Below are 23,268 nucleotides of genomic sequence, written 5' to 3'. Positions count from 1 at the left end.
ACATCTTTATACATTTATAATGGTGGTAGAGAATGCACACCACCGAGAGTGAACCATATGTAGACTATGGTGACTATGTCTCAATGTAAGTTCATCACTTGTAACAAATATATCACTCTGGTGGGGTATGTTAATAATGGGGAAGGTTGTACATGTGTAGGGGCAGGGAGAAATCTCTGTATCTTCCTCTCAGTTTTGCTGTGAACCCAAAACTGCTCTAAAAAAAAAAAAGCTATGAAGAATTTTAATTGGAAAAAAAAGGGGCAGTGGGGTTAGGAGTAGGGTAGCAGGTATCCTTCTCATAGGAAGTAGGAGCCTAGTCTTGATGCTTTCAACTGACTGTACTTGTCAATTTTTTTTGTTTTAATATAAAAGATTTTCAAATGAAGGTTGAGTTCCTCTTATGGCTCAGCAGGTTAAGGATGTGGCGTTGTCACTGCTGAGGCTCAGGTCTGCTGTCACAAAGGTTTGATCTCTGGCCTGGGAACATCCACATGCCATGGCACAGGCAAAAAGAAAAAAATAAAAAATTAGAAAATAAAATCAAAGTTGAGTGGTCCCTTCATATAATTTTAAACTCAGTTCTGGAATGTAGCAAAAATAAAAAAATAAAAAAATAAAAAATAAAATCAAAGTTGAGTGATCCCTTAATATAATTTTAAACTCAGTTCTGGAATGTAACCATTCTGTTTCAGATGTGCTAGTCCTGTCAAGCTAAATGTATGCTACTTGAGGCCAGGGAGGTAAAACGCTTATTAAAAACGCTAGTTATTGATAAATATAAACATATCACATGGAGCTCAGAATCACCTCAGTGTAAAGTTTGGAATGCCTCTTTCTTAAATTCAGCCTTAAAGAATGACATATATATTAACCAATTCTCCTGAGGGCTGTTGCTAAACTCTGGCATGTGGCAATATATAAAACTAATTTAAAAATACTAATTTTAAGGGGTATTCCTAACCCTTGTATACAAACCTTTAAAATTTTTACTCTTCAAATTTTATCTGCTAAATTTTAAGTAGCAATGATATTTATACTTAAGTGAACAGACCATTGTCACTCATTGCTGACCCTGTTCCCTCTGACACTCTTGACTATTTTGTGTCCCTACTTTTGAGATTAGACTTCACATTTTCTGCAGCTTGCATTATTGTTTAATAAATTATAAGCTGCAACTGCTATACTAACAATTGACTTTAAGCTCAAGAGGCCAAGAAGGCAATGTCGAATATACTTTTGTGAGCTTTGGTGCTCAGTGTGGAAGACGTAATGAATGGACAAATGTTTCCCACCACTATGGTTTTTCTTTTTTCTTTTTTTTTTTTTTTGTCGTTGTTGTTGTTGCTATTTCTTGGGCCGCACCCGCAGCATATGGAGGTTCCCAGGCCAGGGGTCTAATCGGAGCTGTAGCCACCGGCCTACGCCAGAACCACAGCAACATGGGATCCGAGCCGCATCTGCAACCTACACCACAGCTCATGGCAACGCCGGATTGTTAACCCACTGAGCAAGGGCAGGGATCGAACCCGCAACCTCATGGTTCCTAGTCGGATTCGTTAACCACTGCGCTACAACGGGAACTCCTTTTTTTCTTTTGTCTTTGTTGTTGTTGCTATTTCTTGGCACTATGGTTTTATATTCTCCACCCAGATGGCTTTTACTTAGTTGGTATAAATGATTCAGTCTAACTCACATGATGACATGGCTTAATGAAGCTGCAAATGTACATCAAACTTATATTTAAAACAAAACACCAATACCATTTTACTGAAAACTAGTTTTATTTTAAAATTAAGTGCATAGCACTCATCTAACTCCATTGGTGTAGACTTTAGCACCATACTCGCTATTTGCAATTAATGTCTTAACACAGATACATTTTGGTTTGCAGTCTGTACTTGAGTAGTGTTTAATGGACTTTGGTAAAGCCCGTTACACATACCATTAATTTCTTCACAGTACACATTTAATGATGGTCCGGTAATCTCAAAAAACAAAAACAAAAACCTACCTTAAAGACTAATCAATAAATTAAACAAAACAAAACCCACACAACTCCCCCCACCCCTTCCCCCAAAGCTAGCAGTTGTGAGTTGTGTTTATATTGAAACCTAATGTTTTAAAAATAGTTCTGGTTCTCCAACCACCCCATCCCATCCCACCCTGGGTATGCAGCAATAGGAACCAATTATTTATTTTATTCTACCCCCCCAAAAAAATTAATCCAGTGTTCTTTAGCTTTTTTAAATATAAACTGGGAAAGTGTTATTATAAGCTTTTTAAAAGGCATATTCTTCTATAACAAGAATGACATTTAAACCAGTCAGTAAAAGCATTTGACAAGACATTAAATTACCATAGGCACCAGTTGTTGTTTCAAGTTGGGATCTCTATCCCAATATCTTACATTCATAGTATTATTGAGGTAGTTAAAATACTGAAAATTTGACTCCAGGTTGCTAAGTTCTGAATGTGAATGTGAAAGATATATTCTCTTTTGAACCCACTTTCCCCCAAATAATTCAAGTTCTCTTGAGGTAAGAACTACCAAAATCTAATTAGCAGCCTTCTATAAAGAGAAAGTGATGATACTTGCAGAAAACACTTTTCATGCTTGAAAACTACTGTGAGTGTTCTTACCTGAGTGGTTTTGCATTTTATCTACCAGGCTAATAAATCCACATCATGCCCTATGTACTCTCTAATTATAAAAGTAACCTTTCTTTTAAGGAAAGGAGATCCTCTAAGAATTCATGCTGGCAGAAGCCACCCACCCACATCCGTCTACTGGAGCCACCTGGATCCATCCATCACTACACTGAATCCCTTCCCTTCCTTATAAAAGCCATTGGCTTGATAACTGACACTCCTGCTGCATACCCACAACATCTTTATAAGAAGTTTGTCTTCAATGCATATTGTGGCAGTCACATACCTGCCAGGCAGTTTCCCTTCTATTCAAGTGCTATCTTTAAAAAAACACAAACAAAAAGACACACCTTACTAATTTTTTAAATCAGAAAGCTTCCCTCCACCATAACCTCTCTTCTCCCACAGATAAGAGCACAATGTATACAGTTTCAGTTATTACAATTATTTTTTTTTGTTTTTTACTTTTTCAGTTTATTCCCTCCAAACTCTTTACCCCCAAATTGCCCTTGCTGTAGCAACTTATTGCTTTTTTCACTCATTACCAGTACAGTGAAGTATCCCAGGGTAGTTCTGGGGCCAATCTAATGAAGTCACCTTTGCCTGCTTACAATGACTAGTTGGATTCAAAGGTTGCCTCTAAAACCTATCTTCCACGTTAACAAAGTGCTGCTCTAGCACAACCTGAGAACTACCCTGGCCACGTTCCACTTCAAAATAAACTTACAGGACTTTATTCTAGTACTGACATTTTATGGTTATGCCTTCCCTTGAAAAAAACTTTAGAGTAATATCAAGTCTGAGTATAAGCCACTGATTGCACTGAGAAATGCAAAATCTATGTATGTATTATGAATGATAGGAACCACCACTTCATTCATTTTAGGCTACAATTATGTTCTCCTTTGAAAACACATTCTAGCAGGAGTATTTTAACCTGTTGTTAAGGTAGTTCAGACTATAACATTCCCAAAGCATGTTGCATTACAGTTGTGTTTCCAAGTAGTACAAATTCCCTGAGTTAAATGTGTTTTAATTCTAAAGATTTGAGGTTGACTGCTTAGGGAAAAAACAACAAATATTTATGACCATGATTTTAAGAGATCTACTCCACCCTTAATTTTAATACATAAATCCAGATACCTATACTATCTGTTATAGTACATTATATAGAATATCTAAAAAAAACTTTTTTTTTTAACTGCACAGACTGGTATAGCACAATTCATGACTTTAAACTTAATCAAAAATTAATTTGTAGATCAAAAATATAACTCAAAACTGCAGAATAAAAAAAGAGGATCTCTTCAAAAATTAATACTGTAACTTTCCTTCATAAAAAGACTGTTTGGCAAGTCCACAGATAAACACTAGTCTCTGACATATAAGCCAGCATTAGGCCCAGAGTCTACCACAGATCAAATCTTGAAACAGCAAAATGGAGTCTGTCCAAATTTTCTGTTGCATTGAATATTTCTGAAATATTTGGACCGTCAGTTGAGGCTTTAAAATTTGTGTCAGATAGGGATTTAACAGGATTTGACATACACACTGTTGAAGTGTTTGCAGTGTTAGCTTAGTCCTCCTAGATATTCATGGTGTGTTGGAAGGGACAGTCTTCCTGGTGCTGGTATCTGAAGAGTTCTGATGCAATTTGGATCCCTTTCCTTTTGAAGAGAAGTTTACAAAAAGTTTGCCCCGGAATTTGAAGTCACAAACAGTCTCGGTCAGGTCTTACCTTCTCATAAAATTACCTTTCAGACGAGATCAGGCGTATTCAGGGTGGTATGGCCATAGACAAAATCACCTTTCAAAGCATGGAGTAATGCAAGGGTAATGTTCATTTATCTGATAACTCCGGTTATAAGAAACATTCAGACAGGGCTTAACTTCTACTGGTATTGCCAGTGACATCCCAACACCAGTCTGCACGTGCCCAAGGCCCTGAACACTAGTTTGAAAGCCAGCAGGACATGTCTGTAGTGTGTAAGATGAGGTGTGTGTGGTAGATACAATCTGCTGACAGCTTGGTTGTTCTGATACAGGATGGCGATACTGCAGTGAGGTCTGATGAGTCTGATGGAGATACTGAGGTTGCTGAAAGTGAACTGCCCGAGACGGCTGGGAGGCTGTCTGGAATACACTTAGTTGTGCTGGCTGAGGTCCTGCCTGTCCTCTCTGTTTGTTTGCTTCTTTCACATCATTATCATGAGCGCTACACCATGGAGAGAAAGGAAACTGTCAATAATGTTACTTGAGAAACAAGAAGGTCGTGCATCACCCCCAAATCCTTAACAGCTGATTCCTTGGATTGCCCCACTGCCTGGGTAGCACTCACTGCAACTATAATCTCAACAACAGAAAAATCTCTCTCTTCCCCTTCTAAGAACGCCTTCCCTTGGTACAAACCTTCGGAACTGACTGCTGGTGACTCTGAGGACTATTTTCAGGTTGGGAGCTATTGTTCACAATAAGCACTTAAATATGACTGTGAGTTTGGTGACATCCTGGTTGGCTCCACAATTCAAAGATGGGGAAATGGGGAATGGAGCCTAGATTTGCCTGGATGATCTCAGACTTATTATAGGCCCACACAAGAACAGCTCCTTTCTTTATTATGTACCAGATTCATACTAGCAATGACAACCTCTACCTGGGTAACAGCCAAAAGGAAGTCCCCTTTCACTGAATACTGCTCATACAGGGGCCTGCTCATGGTAGCAGGAAGCTGTCAGAGCAAGTATCCTAAAAGTGCTGGGACTTGGAGAAATTGTTCCCAGGGCCCCTTATACATGAAGAATGTTAATAAGAAATTACAAACCCAAAAACAAAGTTGCTTACATCAATAGCCGTTCAATGCACTGCACTAAGAAATCCCAGGAGTAAGCAGTAAGACGATGCAGTCTTGTAGGCCATGTTGGAGAAAGACGAAGTATAATCCTTGAAGAAGCCACACAAGCTGCAGCTACTAAAGAAGGTGCATAATTTAGAAAGGCATAATCTGTGGAGACATCAAAAATGAACCTAAGCAACAGAATACATGAGTCACAAGCTCACAAGGCACTTACTGGCATCCACAACGACTCACCTTGCAAAGATACTTCCAGGAAGTAATCTGCATACTTGGCCATGTAGAGTTTAGTTTTTTCCAAGCAAATCATTGGCCAGCCATCATGGAGATCTGTTTCATGTACTGCTTCGGAGAGATAATACTCAATGAAATGGGCAGCTGTTGGAAGGCAGAGGTTCCACTGAAAGGTTTCTAGTAATAATAGTTCCATATGCAGCAAATTTTGTTTTGTTAATACTAGATTCATATTAGTCATACAGCCCAGGCTGTTGAGCTGCTCCAGCTTAGGCACACTATCTTCTTTTTCTTCAAATTTACCTTATAAGCAAAGGGGAAATAAGAGCAAGAAAGAGAAAAATGTTAAGCAGGTGATCATTATAAGTCTAGTCACTTAACTGGGATCTGTTGTTTTAATGCAAAGATTTAGACCCCAAAACATTCTTTCCTCTACTTTGGGCAGATACAATTGTGTCAGAACTCTGTGGTTTTCATATTTGCATGTTTCCTTTCCCAGTGCCTCTGTTCCCCCACCCTTCACCATCCTCTAAAAAAAATGGAACATGTAAACATTTTGATCTATGTCCTATTTTGTAATGAAAATGGTCCTGTGTGCCAATGAAAACTAATTCCTTCATATTTCACCAGCTGTATCTTTTCAGGAAATTTCTTTTGAGGGGGCAAGTGCTAATTGGTAGAATAAAGTTATTTTAGAACAGAAGAAAGTTTAAAGAGTTTAATGTCAGAGTTATCTGAAATCAAAAAATAGCTAAGCTTCGAGTGTTTCAGCATATTTTCAGCATAATCGCAATTCCAGAGAGATACAGATTAGACGAAAAAAAAAGTGAATATCTAACATAAGCATTCTTATTATACAAAAATCTCTATTACTCCTCTTCTAAATTAAAAGCAAAAACCCATCCAAATCTGTTATGAAAAAAAGGGGGAGGACTCTAGAATATACCAACAACTTATACAACTCAACAGCAAAAAAGCCAACAACCCAACTGAAAAATGGGCAAAAGACTTGAATAGACATTTCTCCAAAGAAGATATACAGATGGCCAACAAGCACATGAAAAAATGCTCAACATCACTGATTATTAGAGAAATGCAAATCAAAACTATGAAGTACCACCTCACACCAGTCAGAATGGCCATCATTAATAAGTCCACAAATAACAAATGCTGGAAAGGGTGTGGAGAAAAGGGAACCCTCCTGCTCTGTTGGTGGGAATGTAAATTGGTACAACCACTGTGGAAAACAGTATGGAGGTACCTTAGGAAACTAAATATAGAACTACCATATGACCCAGCAATCCCACTCTTGGGCATATATTTGGACAAAGCTTTCCTTGAAAAAGACACATGCACCCACATGTTCACTGCAGCACTGTTCACAACAGCCAAGACATGGAAACAACCTAAATGTCCACTGACAGATGAATGGATTAAGAAGATGTGGTATATCTACACAATGGAACACTACTAAGCCATAAAAAAGAACAAAATAATGCCATTTGCAGCAACATGGATGGAACTAGAGACTCTCATACTAAGTGAAGTCAGTCAGAAAGAGAAAAATACCATATGACATCACTTATATCTGGAATCTAAAATATGGCACAGATGAACCTTTCCACAGAAAAGAAAATCATGGACATGGAGAACAGACTTGTGGTTGCCAAGGGGGGCGGGGGGGAGTGGGATAGACTGGGAATTTGGGGTTAACAGATGCAAACTTTTGCCTTTGGAATGGATAAGCAATGAGAGCCTGCTGTATAGCACTAGGAATTATATCTAGTCACTTAGGATGGAGAATGATAATGTGAGAACAAGGAATGTATAGTGTATGTGTGACTGGATCACCCTGCTGTACAGGAGAAAACTGACAGAACACTGTAAACCAGCTATAATGGAAAAAATAAAAATCATTAAAAAAGAAAAAAAGGGGGAGGATATTTTATAACTACTTTTATATTCCCTTAAAGCAGAACAGGAGTAAGACCTGCTGGCTCAAATTCATTGTTTGAAGGCATTAATTTCTTTTCAGGAAATACTCATCCATATGTATAGCTGAGGAATAAAATGCCCTCCCTCTCTAGCCTCCAAATGCTTTTTCTATAGAATATGTACATCTCCATATTTTAATTTCCAAGCAAGCATTTTCTTATATATAAATCATTCATTTTAGGTATTTCTAAAATTTCTGGCTGGAGAAAATTAAAAATCAAGTATCATTATGATTTTCCAAGTGTAGCAATAGAACCAAAGAGTTGTCTTCAAGTGTCTTTGGGTCTTTGTTCCATATTAGTCCACAGAAGAAGGAAATTGAAGCTTTCTACCTCCAAGCATTTTGTTCTACTTTATATTATGGTATAAAGTAGTCACGTTATGTTGTAATTATTGTAGATTTTATATAATAGCTTTTACATTTATACTTGTTCAAAATTACAGTTGTTAGAATGTTATATATTACTATGTAAAAATTTGTTATGCTACTTTGATACGATTTCCAAAGAAACTACATATATTGAAATAGTTAACACTTTATTTTATCCATTTAAAAACCTTTTTTTGTAGAAGAGCTTTAAAGACTCCTAAGCCAGAGGAAACCAAACAAGTTTCCCTGTGAAGTTTCTCTTCCAGGAGGAATGGGTTTACCCCACACACCGAAGTTACTACAACACACAGTAGTGGCCAGAATCACTCAGCCCAGATGTTTGGTGTATTGAAGCCAGGGAGGCTTGTTCCAATCAGCCTGCCTTAGGAGCTGGGGAAAAAGCACTGCTAACCACCCTGGTCTTTGCTTAGGGAACTAGGGGAGAAGGTTTTGTCTCCTAGGCTAAGAGACCCTAAGCTCATGACTTTAAGAAGAGCCTAGGCCCAGAGGAGTTTAGAATTTCACTCCTGCTCCAGAAATTTGAACTTCTTTGGATTTAAACCACTCTTAACTAAATATTGTTGCAGGTATGCGTCGACCCAAAAAACTCACATAATCCAGATTTGTCTAGAAGGTCCTTCCCAATTGGAATCACATAAAATGAATTTCACAAGGTTTGCAATGGTATTAGCACAGCTGAAAGCATTAAAGTTGTTTTAATGACAGTCATCCAGCATCACCACTTCATACAGATATAGGAGAACTCAATGTTCTCAGTATAACAAATGGAATTTTTCAGGAGAATGACCTAGGAATTGTAGTTTGGTCCCTCTGGATGACTCATTAAAGCTTTCAAAGCACTCTGCTATTTGTGTAGCAGCAGCAATACTGACAGTATACTTCAAAGGAATATTTAAAAATTAATGGGTTTATTTATATCATACTTTAGGTTCCTTTGAAGAAATTAATATACCACAATTCACTATTTAATACAAGGATCAAGAATATTTCATATTATCTCCTTGAAACTCTCAACACAGAAAACAAAATTGTATATGACTAATTTCACAGCTCAAGAAACCAAGGTAGCAAAGCAGGCCAATTCATTTAAGGTCAGTTAGGTTGAGCCAAACAAAAAGTGGAAGCCAAAAGGAAGATTTATGTTTAAATTCCCAAATGTGTGCTTCTAGACCTAAGTACTGAACCAGTTAATATGCGGTCAACAAATACCAGAATAGATAGACTTCTATATTATTAAGCATCCATGGGGTTTCTATATTTATAAAGTACCTGGCTATTACAAGTGTGAAAGCCTTTGCATCTTGGTTTGCAAAGTTAAAAATAACCTGTATAGGAGTTCCCGTCGTGGCGCAGTGGTTAACAAATCCGACTAGGAACCATGAGGTTGCGGGTTCGGTCCCTGCCCTTGCTCAGTGGGTTAATGATCCGGCGTTGCCGTGAGCTGTGGTGTAGGTTGCAGACGCAGCTCGGATCCTGCGTTGCTGTGGCTCTGGCGTAGGCCAGTGGCTACAGCTCCGATTCAACCCCTAGCCTGGGAACCTCCATATGCCGCGGGAGCGGCCCAAGAAATAGCAACAACAACAACAACAACAAAAAAGACAAAAAGACAAAAAAAAACACAACCTGTATACTGCATAAATAACATAACTTGGGATTTTAATTCAGGTTTAAGTTTTTCTGAAACTTTGCATTATATATAATGATGCAAATATTCAGACACAAGCATATTAAAGAATTTCAAAATGTGTGACAGTGTGAATGAGTACCTGCATTCATATCTAGTTTTTATTGTGTTGAATGCTATGTGCGTGACTATTTTAAATCTACTTATCCGTAATACCACATACACATCACAAAGATCAGTTTCTTCAATTGAAAGGAAATACCAGAAGCCATATGATTATATTGATAAAGGCCCCAAACAGGAAAATAAGGGCACAGGAAATCCACATCTGCTTCCCAGTAAATAAAGAATTAGGGGCGACAGAAACAAAACATCAGGTTGTCTTTCCTTTATAGGAAATGCTCAGATCAGCCATAGAAACCAGCACATTTTCAAAGGCAGCAGTGAATGGTATGTGGTTATAGGGCATGGATCAGATGTCACTTTGAGCTCTGCCAACCCACATCCTAGTCTTTTATTACTGAATAGGAAAAAAAGTCATCCTTAATATTTACTAAGAACTCTCACAAATTTATAAGAATATCAATTTAATAGAAAAATTGGTAAGGAACCAAAAGAGAGAATTCGTAGAAAAAAAGGTTTTAATCTCACTAAAAAAGTGAGATGTAAGTAAAACCATCTTTGAAATATAATTTTTCACCCATCAAACAGTAAAAAGCTTTGGTGAGCAAGGAGAAACAAGCACTTGTCACAGACTTTTACTATTAAAAGCCTGTTATCTCACTTTTGGCTTCATCTTGACTCAAAGGTCTTTTCTTAGGTTACACAATACCTTGAGCAAATTATCAAAAACCTCATGTTCTATTTCTATGCTCTCTATAAATTCAATGCTGATCACAGAAGCCAAAGGAAGCCAGGATATACATGTTATAAAGTGTTGAAATATGAGAATTTCCCAGGATAAATCAGAGTCTTTTCTGGAATGAGCAAAAACATTTAGGGCTAGGGAGCCAGACTAAAGATTACAAAACACTTATGGAGGAATTAATCATTACGATGCTAACTTTTATATTTCAATTTCACATGTGTTTTTTCGTCTTTTCAGGGCCGCACCTGCGGCATATGGAGGTTCCCAGGCTAGGGGTCTAATCAGAGCTATTTCTGCCACATGGTTAACAGTGTGTTATGCCACAGCCACAGCCACGCCAGATCTGAGCCATGGCTGCGAGCTACACCCGGCAACGCTGGATCCTTAACCCATTGAGCGAAGGAGGCCAGGGATTGAACCCGCAACCTCATGGTTCCTGGTCAGATTCGTTTCTGCTGCACCACGATGGGAACTCCCATATGTTGTTTTAAATGTTGACCCCACCTGATCAACAACAACTTTGAAAGGTGTCTCTTATTTTATAGAAGTAATCTCAGACCGAAGAAGTGCTGAAATTCACATTGTTGAATTCATCTACATTTATATAGATTTCCTGTAATTCCCACTCTAAAACACTACATACCTCTCCCAAATTTGTAGACTTCTTCTTCCTACCTCTAACACTGTACACACTCAGGCAGCTGAATATGCATCAGTACCTGGAACTTGTAAGCTGTGCTCCATTTTTAGCCAAACTACTAACAGTCTTCCAACCTATTTAATAACTGAAATACAGCTGTCACCCAGCCCTGTCAGCTGTAAGCTGTTCTTCACTTTTATACAACAGGCTGCCTACCCTAAAGCAGGGAGCAGCTGGGAGGGGGATATCCAGAGTTCAATCATTCTGTGAGGAGAGAAGCATTATTAGAAGAAGGTTTATGATAACTAATTGGAGAGCTGACATTGGAATCCCAATGTAAGAAGATAAGAGTGTAAGAATGTAAGAAACACTACAGTGAACTCCACAAATTTAAGACAGACATTAGATACTGAAAACAGGCCACCAAACTAGGTGCCACCTAAGCCCTTCTGTTGTAGTAAAGTGAGACTGCATGGAGGAGAGACCACAGTGGACTACCCCAGGCCAACCTTTTTGATTCCTGACCCTAGTGTAGGGCTGAAAGCTTCAGCTCTTTTGACCACCGCCTAGTTGGGAGGAATGAGATGCTGGAGGATACCTATCTCACACTTTCCCACTCTCCAGTGTAATGAACAATGTATAAGCAATTCTCTCTCAGGGAAAAAGGGGTGGGATCAGTAGAACAAAGGGAGGAGGTATCTGACTCTTTCAGTAATAGGTGATAAAGCAATTCACATTTGAACTGGGCAAATACAAATCCTGAAACCTAGTTCCTAGAAAATGAGCCAAAAGTAGATTAAATCAAATAATCTTCAATAAACTGATCATGACCTTCAACTAACAGTAATAGATAATTTTAAAATAAGAACAACTGAAAACTCGATTCCAACCAACCTAAGATGGTGCACAGATAAAGTATCCTTTCTCCAAACTGTGGAAATTGCAGACACCTGACACCAGTGCATGGGTAGCCAGAGTTATGAGATTATTCAACTAGAGACCTCGGTGAACTCTGGTAGTGACATGTAGTTTATGAGTATCTAGTTTTTAACCCCCAAGTCATCTAGTAAATTACTAGTAAGTAAATTTTAGTCAAAATGTAAGTCAGTCTATGAACTTATTATATACATCATCCATAATTTCACAGTCCACAGGCATAGACCAGGTGGCACTTGGTAAAAGGACAGTGATGGCCACATCAGGCAAAAAATGATTTTTCATTAATGATCTCAAATTTGTAAAATACCCTAACCTGCATGTCTGATTTCCAGTATCTCTCTACTATAGACTGAACTATAATAAACTAACATTCTATAGGAAGCCATTCTGTGTGGGTTTTCACATCTGATATGTCAAGCATGGGTTTCTCCAATCCTACACAAACTATTAAACTACAAAGGGCTTCACAGCTAGTGATGAAACACATCCAGAATTGTACACATGATTGCTTATGAGGATGAAACCTTAATTAAAGGTTAATTATAATGTACTTATCCAATAGGATTAAATAAGTTGATAGTGTCTAAAGCACTTAGAACACTACCTGATACTTACTGCTGTATCAGTGTTTGCCAAATCAAATAACTGTCAATTGAGAATAATTATAATACGTAACTGGCACATTCTGAAAACTTGCTACTGGAATTAAATAAAAGTAAAATGTGAACTCACTTATACTTATTTGATAGAACATTTATTACGATATTATTGTTAGTGTGTTTAAAATATAATGCTGGGCTGGCTGCAAGGATATGGAAACAGATTCTGTGCGCAGGGAGAACATCCTGTAGCAATACAGACACATAAACCTCCCCAACTGCGACAACAATGGTACTGGGCTTTAGGAATGCCACAGGGTGGTGGGGAGAGGAGCAGGTATCCGGATCTTAGAGGACAATAGATTAAAGGAGGAATATAGATATTCAGGAAAGAGAGTATTCCATAAGAATTTGGCTCAAGATACATGAGGACAAAGTTGGAAGACATGACTATAAAGGTGGCTGGGTCCAGATGAAAGGTTCTAACTGTTACATTAAGGAGTTTCCACTTAACCCACAGGCAGTGGAAAGTTGTCATTGGGTCTGTGTTTATAGTTGGTCTAGTCCAACAAAGGATTTGAAATAACTTACAAAAAAGACTTTAAAAGAGATAAAATAAGGAGTGGAGGTCATCAAATCAAAGGAAAAAGAAGGACAGGAAAGAAAATCTGGGAAGAGATTAACATCATAAATGATACCACAAAGGCCTGCATTTGGTTTTAGGTTTACTTGCAGTCAAAGCTTAAAGCTGTTTTAGAAAGAACCCTGGTGGCAGGGTAGAGGGGGAATGAATGTTCCTTAAGCAGCAGCCACATTGAATTCCAAACTCTTAAGTGGGGGTTAGAGGTGAAGGCAGTCAATATTTCTACATGCTACTTTAAGTGGGACTTAAATTTCTATCATAATGACATGAATAATTAAAAACTACATAATGCATTCAACTTCAATACCATCTTTTCACATGACTAAAAGCAGAAAAATTTGTTTCAATGCCTTTACTCACCCTCTTTCTCTTTAGTGAGGGTACAAACAATGAAATGCATTATAGGAAGATGTTAAGAGAAAGAGGCACCAAAAGACCCATTATTTGATTCCACCTTACAGCTTACTATGGAGTTGTGCCTATTGCAAAACCAAACTTTTTCCCATTTGTAGCAGTTGCATGTGAACTTCAGTTCATTAAGCCAACTCATTACATAGTTAGTAGAAGGAATTCTAACAACACAAGAGTATGGCACCTTTTAGGCAGAGTTTCTCAGCCTAAACTCCACTGACAATTTGTGCTAGATAACTCTTTTTTTTTTTTTTTTTTGGTCCATACCCGCAGCATACTGAAGTTCCTGGGCCAGGGACTGAATCCAAGCTGCTACTGTGACTTATGCCATAGCTGCAGCAATGCTGGATCCTTAACCTGCTGCACTGGGCCAGGGAGCAAACTGGTGCCTCAGCAGCAACCTGAGCCCCTGCAGAGACAACACTGGATCCTTAACTCCCTGCACCACAGCAGGAACCCCATGAGCTAGATAATTCTTTGCTGTGCATTGCACTTGTTGAGTTTCCAGGTTGTGACAACAACCAAAACTGTCTCCATACATTGCCAAGTATCCCCCATGGGGCACAACTGCTCTTGGTTGAGAACCACTGCTTTAAAGCAATGGTTCTCAATTAGAAAGGTACATTAGAATCACCTCTGGAACTTTAAAAAAGTTAAAAAATACCCAGGCCCCATGATGTGTATACTGAATCAGTAGATCTGGAGTGGTCTAGACATCTGTATCACAATCTTCAGGATGTAGGGCTTAGGGCTCAGGTATACATGTTTTTAAAAGACTCCAGAGCCACTTTTTAATGTCTGGTTAAGAATTACCATGCCAAGAAGCACTTCCTTTTTTTTTTTTTTTTTTTTTGGTCTTTTTGCCTTTTCTAGGGCCGCTGCCGTGGCACATGGAGGTTCCCAGGTCAGGGGTCCAATCGGAGCTGTAGCCGCCAGACTACGCCAGAGCCACAGCAACGCGGGATCCGAGCCGCATCTGCAACCTACACCACAGTTCACGGCAACTGCAACACCGGATCCTTAACCCACTAAGCAAGGCCAGGGATCGAACCTGCAACCTCATGGTTCCTAGTCGGATTCGTTAACCACTGAGCCACGACGGGAACTCCAGAAGCACTTTCAACATAAACTTTCTGATACTAGTAAACTGGAATAAAGGGAAATTGGTTATATTTCACTGAGTCCTACATTAACTTATTTTATTATAAACAATGGAATTTTCCAGTCATGTAGATCAGATTCCTACTTACTTGCTAGAAGCAGACAGGAAAGTGCAACTAAATGCAGCTGCTGGATAGAGATGTCATACCGATCCATAAACAGGTCCAGCAAATAGACGGCAAGATGTCGGGCAGAAGGGCATAGTGTGAAACGATTGCTCACAATGGCAATCAGGTCAGCAAAATACCTTCTGAGACTTAGTTGAGGGGACTGGCCTTTGTAGGAAGGCAACTTCAGCTCCTAAATCAAGAGGAATAATATTAAGTCTAACAAAGCCTGCAGAAGAATTATCCCCACAATGCAAAGACAATGCTTTTCCCCAATGTATTAATGTTACAAGTGCCTAAGACACACTTTTTTCTAGAGCGAAATACAAAAATGAAAAAGTTAGTGGAAGGATATAATGAATGGCATTTAAAATTTAAAACAACTTTTTCCCTTATTTTTAACCACATCTGACAAAACCAGTTATAGGTGTTTCTTGCATTATGGAATAGATGTATTCTATTAATATTTTAAACATAAGAATCCTATTTTCCCTACTAGGTGCTTTCAGGAAAACGTTATTACCAAAATACCAACCATACCATACGTACACACGCTCTACAAGAAACTCAAAGCTTTTGATTAGAAGGTAACACATAATGGATATGCTCCTTGTATAACGTATACTATATTATTATTGAAGGTATATGGAAGGTAGAGACTAGTATTCATCCACTAGTATCTTCTAATCATGTTTCTTTTAGCAGTGTTATAATCTCTCCCTTTGCCGTCATCCTTTCATGTACCTAATATTTTTCCTGTCATCACTATTCAATCTCAAAATTACTGAACTCACTTTTGGGTGTTTTTTGTTTTGGTTTTGGTCTTTTTGTCTTTTTAGGGCCACACCCATGGCATATGGATGTTCCCAGGCTAGGGGCTGAATCAAAGCTGTAGCCACCAACCTACACCACAGCTTGCCACAACACCAGATCCTTAACCCACTGAGAGAGGCCAGGGATCAAACCTGAGTCCTCATGGATGCTAGTGGAGTTCGATAACTGCTGAGCCACAACAGGAACTCCAACTCACTTTTTTTTTTTTTAAAATTAGAAAATTTCTAGGGCACTCTTATTGTGGCTCAGCAGTAACGAAATTGGCTAGTATCTCTAAGGAGGTGAGTTTGATCCTTGGCCTCGCTCAGTGGGTTAAAGGTCCCAAATTACTGTGAGCTGTGGTGTAGGCCAGCAGCCACAGCTCCGATTAAACCCCTATCCTGGGAACTTCCATATGCCACAGGTGCAGCCCTAAAAAAAAAAAAAAAAAAAGACACACACACGCAAAAAGAAAATTTCTATCCTATTATTTCTAGAACACAGAGAAAATAGAAGGGTTCTAAATTCATTTTATGAGCTCAGCATAATACCACACTAAACCCAACAGGTATCACACAATGGAAGGAAGTAACAAGGATATGACCCCAAAAGCACAGGTGGGGGGGGGGGAGACAGTATCAAAACGGTGAAAAGGCAACCCATAGAATGGGAGAAAATATTTGCAAATCATCTATCTGGAAAAGTATTAATTTTCAGATTATATAAATATAACTCAACAACAAAAAACAAACTAGATTAAAAAAATGGGTAAAGGACTTAGATATACAAATGGCCCACAAGCACATATAAAGATGCTCAATATCACTAATCATTAGGGAAATGCAAATCAAAACCTTTATGAGATACCATTTCATACCAATTAGGACTGCTATTGTCAAAAAAAAAAACCTTCAAAAACAAACACCTGAAGGGAGTTCTCACTGTGGCACAGCGGAAACAAATCCAACTAGTATCCATGAGGATGCAGGTTCGATTCCTGGCCTTCTCAATGGGTGAAGGATCTGGCATCACCCTGACTTGTGGTGTAGGTCAAAGACATGGCTCGGATCCTGTGTTGCTGTGGCACAGGCCAGCAGCTGCAGCTCCAATTCGAGCCTTAGCCTATGAACTTCCACATGCCCCAAGTGCAGCCCCCAAAAAGTAAACCAACAAACAAAACCACACACCTGAAAACAGAAACTAACAAGTGTTAACGAGGCTATAGAGAAATTGGAACCCTTATGTACTGGTAGGAATATTAAATTGTGGAGCTACTTGGAACTACAGTATTTCAATTCCCCCAAAAAATTAAGTGTAGAATTACCATATGACCTGGCAGTTCCACTTTTAGGTATATATCCAAAAGAAGTTAACATAGGTACTCAAACAGATATTTGTACACCCATGTTCACAGCAGCATTATCCACAATAGACAAAAAGTGGAAATAACCCATGTCCATTAACAAATGAATGGATAAACAAAATACAGTATATAATACAATAGAATATTATTCACCCTTAAAAACGAATGAAATTCTAATACATGCTAAAACGTGGGTGATGAAATCATCTAGAGATGACTTAAAGTATATGGGAAGATGTGTGTAGGATATATGCAAATGCTACTCCCTTTTATATAAGGGACTTGAGCATACTCAGATTTCGATATCCATAGGGATCCTGGAACAAAATTCCCCATGGATACTGAGGAGTGGCTATCTAGTTTTTCACCTACCAGATTATATTTTATTAATTTTTGCTTATGCTATCAAGAGTGGATATAGGAACTCTCATATATTATTGGTCAGGGTGACAATTGATATAAACTTTTGGAGGGCAATTAGGTAATACAAATTATTGAAAATGCAGATTGCAGATACCTTTTAACCTAGCGACACTAAGCCAAGGAATTTATCTTACATATAAGGAGGTCCTTTGCAGCACAATTTGTCATAGCACAATGGTGGAACAAAAAAGCTTAATGTCAAAAATCTGAATGGGTCTCCAGAGAGTTACTTTGAGTGGATAAAGCCAATCCCAAAAGGTCACATAATATATAATTGTTTATGTAACATTATTGAAGTGATAAAATTATAAAGAACAGATTAGTATTTGCCAGAGGTCAAGGAAGCATGAGGATGAGAGGAAAGGTGATGTGCCCATAAAAGGGTAACATGAGAGATCCTTGTGATTAATGTACAGAAGATGTTCTACATCTTGACTGTAGCAATGTCAATACTATCCTGGTTATGACAATTGTACTATGGTTTTGCAAGATGTTACCACGGAGGGGAACTGGGTAGAGGGTATACATGATCTCAAACTATTTCTTATAATTGCATGCAAACCTACCATTATCTCAAAAGGTGTAATTTACAAAAAAAAAAAAAAAAAAAACCCAAAAACCTTGATGTCTATCAAGAGGAAACTGAATGATTGACTAAATTTATGGGACATCAATTCAATGTGGATTTTAAAATAAAGGGCAGTAGAACTATATGTGTTGATACGGAAAATTTTGATAAACTGAGTAAGCTTGGGGTGGGAAGAAGGTACAGAACAGTAAATATATATTGTGATCTCTTGTATCAACAAAAAAAATTATTTAGTAGATATACTTATTGGGTATCTTTTCCAGAAAAAAAAAAAAACAAAAAAACAATAATGCTAGTAACCTTAGGGAATCGGGGAATAGTGAGGGTTGGAGAAAGGTCATTTTAAACTTGATACTATCCAGAAATTTTAAAAACCATATTATGTATCACTTAATTTAAAAAATTTATCAATTAAATACAATTTATCAATTAAAAATATATTAACATGAGTTACTTGAGAGATAGGCTAATGGGTCATTTTATGTTGTCTTTGCAATGTTTTTAATTTTTGCATAAATGGAAAAGCATCAACAAATGTTACTGAAGAAAAAAAAAAAATTAGCTCTGGCTTGCCCGACTCTTTGGAAAGAAATACTAATTTCTCCAAATAAAGGGAACATGTTGATTTCCTGTGCTGCCCCTACAATTTTTCTTTTCTCCTTTACCATCTCCATGGAACTCTACAACAGTGTGAATGAGTTACCATTCCAAACTTCACCTTCTTTGCTGTCACCGTGTGACATTTATTGAGCATCTCCCTTGTAGCAGACACTGTGCTAACTGCGGAGGTAAAAGCTGGAAAATAGTTTTAAGCCTCTCTCTAGCAGGTGAACCAAAATATAGAGCTTGTTAGAATATAATATAGTAATAGAGGGAGGGAGATCTAACCAGCTCAGGTGCTGAGATGTTGGGAAAAAAACAGTCAGGGTAGGCTTTCTGTAAGAGGCCTGAAGGAGGGCTCAAAGACTCACTGGGAAACATAGCTGGAAAACACTGATGGGCTGTATTTTTAATTATGTTAACTTTGCTAAATGAAGACAAAACAAAGGAAAGAACTCCAAGGGCCATCACTAGGAGATTTTTGTTATAACGAAGTGTCCAATACATTCTATTCATATTATTTTAAATGATAAAGTACAACGGCTTATCATATGGTTGTCAGATTTAGCTCTCTTGGTCCAGGTACTGCAGTTATACACATGAGAAAATTACCTATGTTTCTCTAAGCTTATGAATTTTTTCTAATGTCTATTCCTGATTGCCTAGAATTAACCACTCATTCCCATCTGCTTCCAGGATCCCACAGGACCAAAGCACAGAAGGACCCAAACTATTCCAGTCTCAGGTCCTTGTTAGCTCATCACCCCAATGCATCTCCTTTCCAGGATGGGTTAACTGTCCAGACAGGATGGAAATAAAGACATAAAAGGAATACTCACAACTCTGTGATATATTTTCTTGAGGTTTCTCACAAAGTTAGCATTGTTCCCATCTGTCATAAAGGCTCCTGAAAATACTTCCCCAAGCATCCTAAGACACCAGTATATATAGCAAAACAATGAGAGGAAAGAGAAGAAGACACAGGGTATAAGCGGACAGCTGCTTTATAGGGCTGAGTTTTTGTTTTTGTTTTTGTTGTTTTGGTGGGGGGTGGGAGGTAACTGTATTTTACAAAAAATAGTACAGCTGGCATTTGGGGTTGAAGAGGATTTTCATTTGTTGTAATTTTTACTCTTCCCTACTAGATGCAATGCTGGTCACCAATTATTCCTTCACAAACCTTGAGTCTAAACATAGAACACTTTCCATTGTGCCCGAATGGCAACTACCCAAAATTCAGGTGCTCTGAATTATATGAGATTAGACTCCATAAAGGCAGAGATCATGTCTGTCTCATTTACTGTTACCACTCTTAACACTTCACATAGCACCTTGCAAATTGTAGGCATGCAACTCTATTGGATAAATAAATAAGCATGTGACTACCCAACTAAATCACCTAATCTATAGCCTGGAATCAATATGTATTCTCAATGAGAAAAGTTTATTTTAACTTTCTGTGACTTCAGTGTACTATAAACAGTGGTCTCTCCAGTTCCACAGGTTCAAGTTTTACTGACTAACAAATCCTTTATAAAGTGTGGACATTGTGTTAAACCACATGAATGTGGCTTACACAATACTTAAAATAAAGACAACCCATGGTAGCATCCTGTATGTGACCCAAGACAACTTCCAGTGGCATTCTTTCAGACCCTGAGCTATCTCATCCTCTGATAGTTTGCATGTAACGTTAGTACAGTTTGTGTCTTATTCCTTGGACCCATTCCCAAAGTCCAATACACAAAAACATTCAACAAATCTGCTGGAAAAAAAAAACCACTTCCAACCTCAACTGATACAGGTAATCAAACTGAATTAATTCAGGATGAAAACTAAACAAAATTTAAGAATCAAAAACCGTGGAAATCACCAAGAAAAATCTTAGGTTTCATGTCATTAAAAAACATACGCATCATTAATATCAAATGTTAATTTCACCACATACCAGAGGCATAAAGAGCTGACACTTAGAATATGAGAATATTTAAAACTGAAAGACCACATCTGAAAAAAAAAAACCCAAAAAACAAATAAACAAAAAAACCCACAAAAGTATTTGGACAATTTTCAAAGAGGAAAACCTCTGCAACTCTCTTCTTAACGTTCCAGAGAACCATTCAATGGTTGAGACTTTTCTGTGGTACAAACAACCTAAGAGTCTAAGGGCTGAGGTGTGTTTTGTGTGTCTAAGGGACTGAATTTCAGAATCAATTAGCAGCACTTAGAAACCTCAAGCTTTAGAAAAGGGTAACAACTGTAACAATGTAAGTCAAAATTAGGTTTTCTAATCTACTTAACCTGGTTTTTAAAAAGTCAAGACACAAGTTCATTATCACCCCAGGATTTCTCAACTCCAAGTAGCAGACTTTTTATTAAAGGGTCAGCTGTTTTGCTTCTTTCCCATTTTCTATATGTAATGAATGGCTCTTCTATCCATGGTGGAATTTAGTTAAGCTAGAGTTACTTTTGGATCTGGTCTTTCTTCTGGTTATCAAAGATTTAGAGCTGACACATTACACTGAGATGTGACATAGAGTAAAACTTTCTTAGGAGTAACAATAAACAGACTTTGCCTTGTGCCAGAAAACTGTATTTTCTCTCCAATATCTTTTATATACACTAGGTCTACCCTATGACTTTGATATTAGCTGAAGGAGCAGCTAACTCCTAAGTTTTTGAACACCCCCAAATCTTGGGATTTAAGAGGCACAGAATAACAAGTTATCACTTTAAAGTGTTTACTATATGCCAAGCACTGTTTTGAGCACATGTACATACAGTATTACCTCATTCAGCCTCATTTAATCGTCCATTAATCACGTTCTATTATTAATCATTTTACAGATGAGTAAACTGAAACAGAAAATTAACTTGTCCAAAGTCTCACAGCAAGTTAGTGGAAAGGCTGGGGAATTTATTTTTGTACAAATGTGACATAACAGACAGTTGCATGCAACAGCAACTACAGAATAAAGGAGGGCTGCTCTGCCCAATAAAAACACAACACACACCTCTTAAAATACAGTATCAAATCCTTGTTCCACCTGGAAACAAGACGAGCAGACTGTCCCTTCACACTTTCCCTCTTCTAACTATCACGCCCCATCCCCCTCCTCATTTAAGTTGCAGGTTCTTCTGATACAACCGAGGGAAGAAGTCAAGAAGTTCATTAACCTTGAGTAAATAAGCAAACTCGCCTTTTCTGGTCTGGAAACTAGTGGTTGCAGACCCTGACTGTGGGGCTGAGATTCATACTAACTGGCCTAAGACATCGCATGCAAAAGTCGAGGCATAGGGGTTACCTTGTACCGAAGAGCTTGATGGATATCGGCAGCCAGCTGTCCCCGCCACCACTGCCCCTCCAGCTCCATGGGACCCCGGCGGCGCCTGGCCGGACGCGGCAACTTCGGTCTGTAAGGCACACCCCAGACGCGGTCACGGCCAGCTCCCTTCACTCGACCCTCCGCGCCCCCTCCCTGTGGGGTGTGACCTCAGGCCACCCTGGGCGCCTGTTCATCTTCACCTGACTCGTTCTGAAAAGAGCACAGATCCAAACCAATGCCCTGACGCCTCACGGAAGGCCGAGCTACCCGGTCACAGAGCTGGCTGGTTCTGAGAAGTGCCGGACCGGGTGCCGGGTAAAAGCGGACCTCCTTGAGCCGGAGTTCCCAAGGCGCGGGCCCGGGCGCATGCTCGGGAAAACTGGACGGGAGGCCGGGCTTCGGGCTCCCAGCGTCCGGGGTTCGAATTCTCGGGCGGGCCCAGAGAAGTGGAGACTCGACACCAGTCACAGACCCTCCGAGGTGAAAACCTCCCGCCGAGAAGCCCGGAGACGAACGCCCGCCCGGCTCCGGGTGCCCGCTGCAGCTTCCCGCGGCCCGGCCGGGCCCAGCGCGCATCCAGGCCGCCGCCGCCGCCTCATCCGGAGCTGCGCACGGAATCGCACGGCCCCAGAAAGACGAACAAAAGGCCGGGCCGGGTGGGTCCGCTGCCCCGTCGCCAGCCCAGGTCTGCCAGTTCCCACGGCGGCCTCTCTTACCTGGAACCGCGGCCCTCACAGGCCCAGCCCCGCCGGCGTGCGGGGGACGCCGGCCCCGCTCATGCTGCGGACAGTCAGCCGCAATGCGCCGGCCTCAGCTCCGGCCTAGCGCCGGGGCGCTCGCGCCGCCCATTGTTAAAGGACCGGCAGGCGGCTCCGCGTACAAAGCCAGCACGGGGGCACATGAGGCCCCGCCGCTGCCAATCTCGTCTCGCGATACAGCCGGGTCATCTGGAGCCGTCCAATCGGCGGCCGGGCCGGGTCCAGGTGCAGCGCCCGGCGGCGGCGTGAGGGCCCCAACCCGCCGGGGCCGCATCCCCCGC

At 39.5% G+C, this 23,268-nt stretch overlaps 1 protein-coding gene and 1 long non-coding RNA gene across 8 annotated transcripts in view; one reads left to right on the top strand and one right to left on the bottom strand.

The window, feature by feature from the left end:
• LOC125115884 (uncharacterized) overlaps nt 1-4,756 on the top strand; it is a 25,657-nt gene extending 20,901 nt beyond the window's left edge. The window contains exon 5 of one of the 2 annotated variants that reach the window (XR_007132187.1): nt 4,698-4,756. This is a non-coding gene — a long non-coding RNA (uncharacterized LOC125115884). The remainder of the gene's footprint in view (nt 1-4,697) is intronic. The other variant, XR_007132188.1, reaches the window with a different exon arrangement.
• Nucleotides 1,766-23,268, bottom strand: CCNJ (cyclin J). Of its 6 annotated transcripts, none has more exons than XM_047760585.1 (6): nt 22,946-23,268; nt 22,209-22,317; nt 15,098-15,308; nt 5,741-6,040; nt 5,494-5,620; nt 1,766-4,867 (listed from the first exon to the last, which is right to left on the bottom strand). In XM_047760585.1, exons 2-6 carry the CDS (start codon nt 22,275-22,277, stop codon nt 4,456-4,458), a joined length of 1,119 nt encoding a protein of 372 aa, XP_047616541.1. In that variant the 5' UTR covers nt 22,278-22,317; nt 22,946-23,268; the 3' UTR covers nt 1,766-4,455. The 6 variants fall into 6 exon arrangements, with proteins under 6 accessions (XP_047616541.1, XP_047616538.1, XP_047616540.1 ...); XM_047760582.1 differs by having other exon boundaries at nt 5,494-5,653; nt 22,946-23,099; XM_047760584.1 differs by lacking the exon at nt 22,946-23,268 and adding an exon at nt 19,743-19,833 and having other exon boundaries at nt 22,209-22,891.

The sequence above is a fragment of the Phacochoerus africanus genome, chromosome 15 (genome assembly GCF_016906955.1).
Source record: "Phacochoerus africanus isolate WHEZ1 chromosome 15, ROS_Pafr_v1, whole genome shotgun sequence".
In the NCBI taxonomy this organism is placed as follows: domain Eukaryota; kingdom Metazoa; phylum Chordata; class Mammalia; order Artiodactyla; family Suidae; genus Phacochoerus; species Phacochoerus africanus.
The sequence above is the reverse complement of the archived record's forward strand: the minus strand, read 5'-3'. Positions and strand labels throughout refer to the sequence as shown.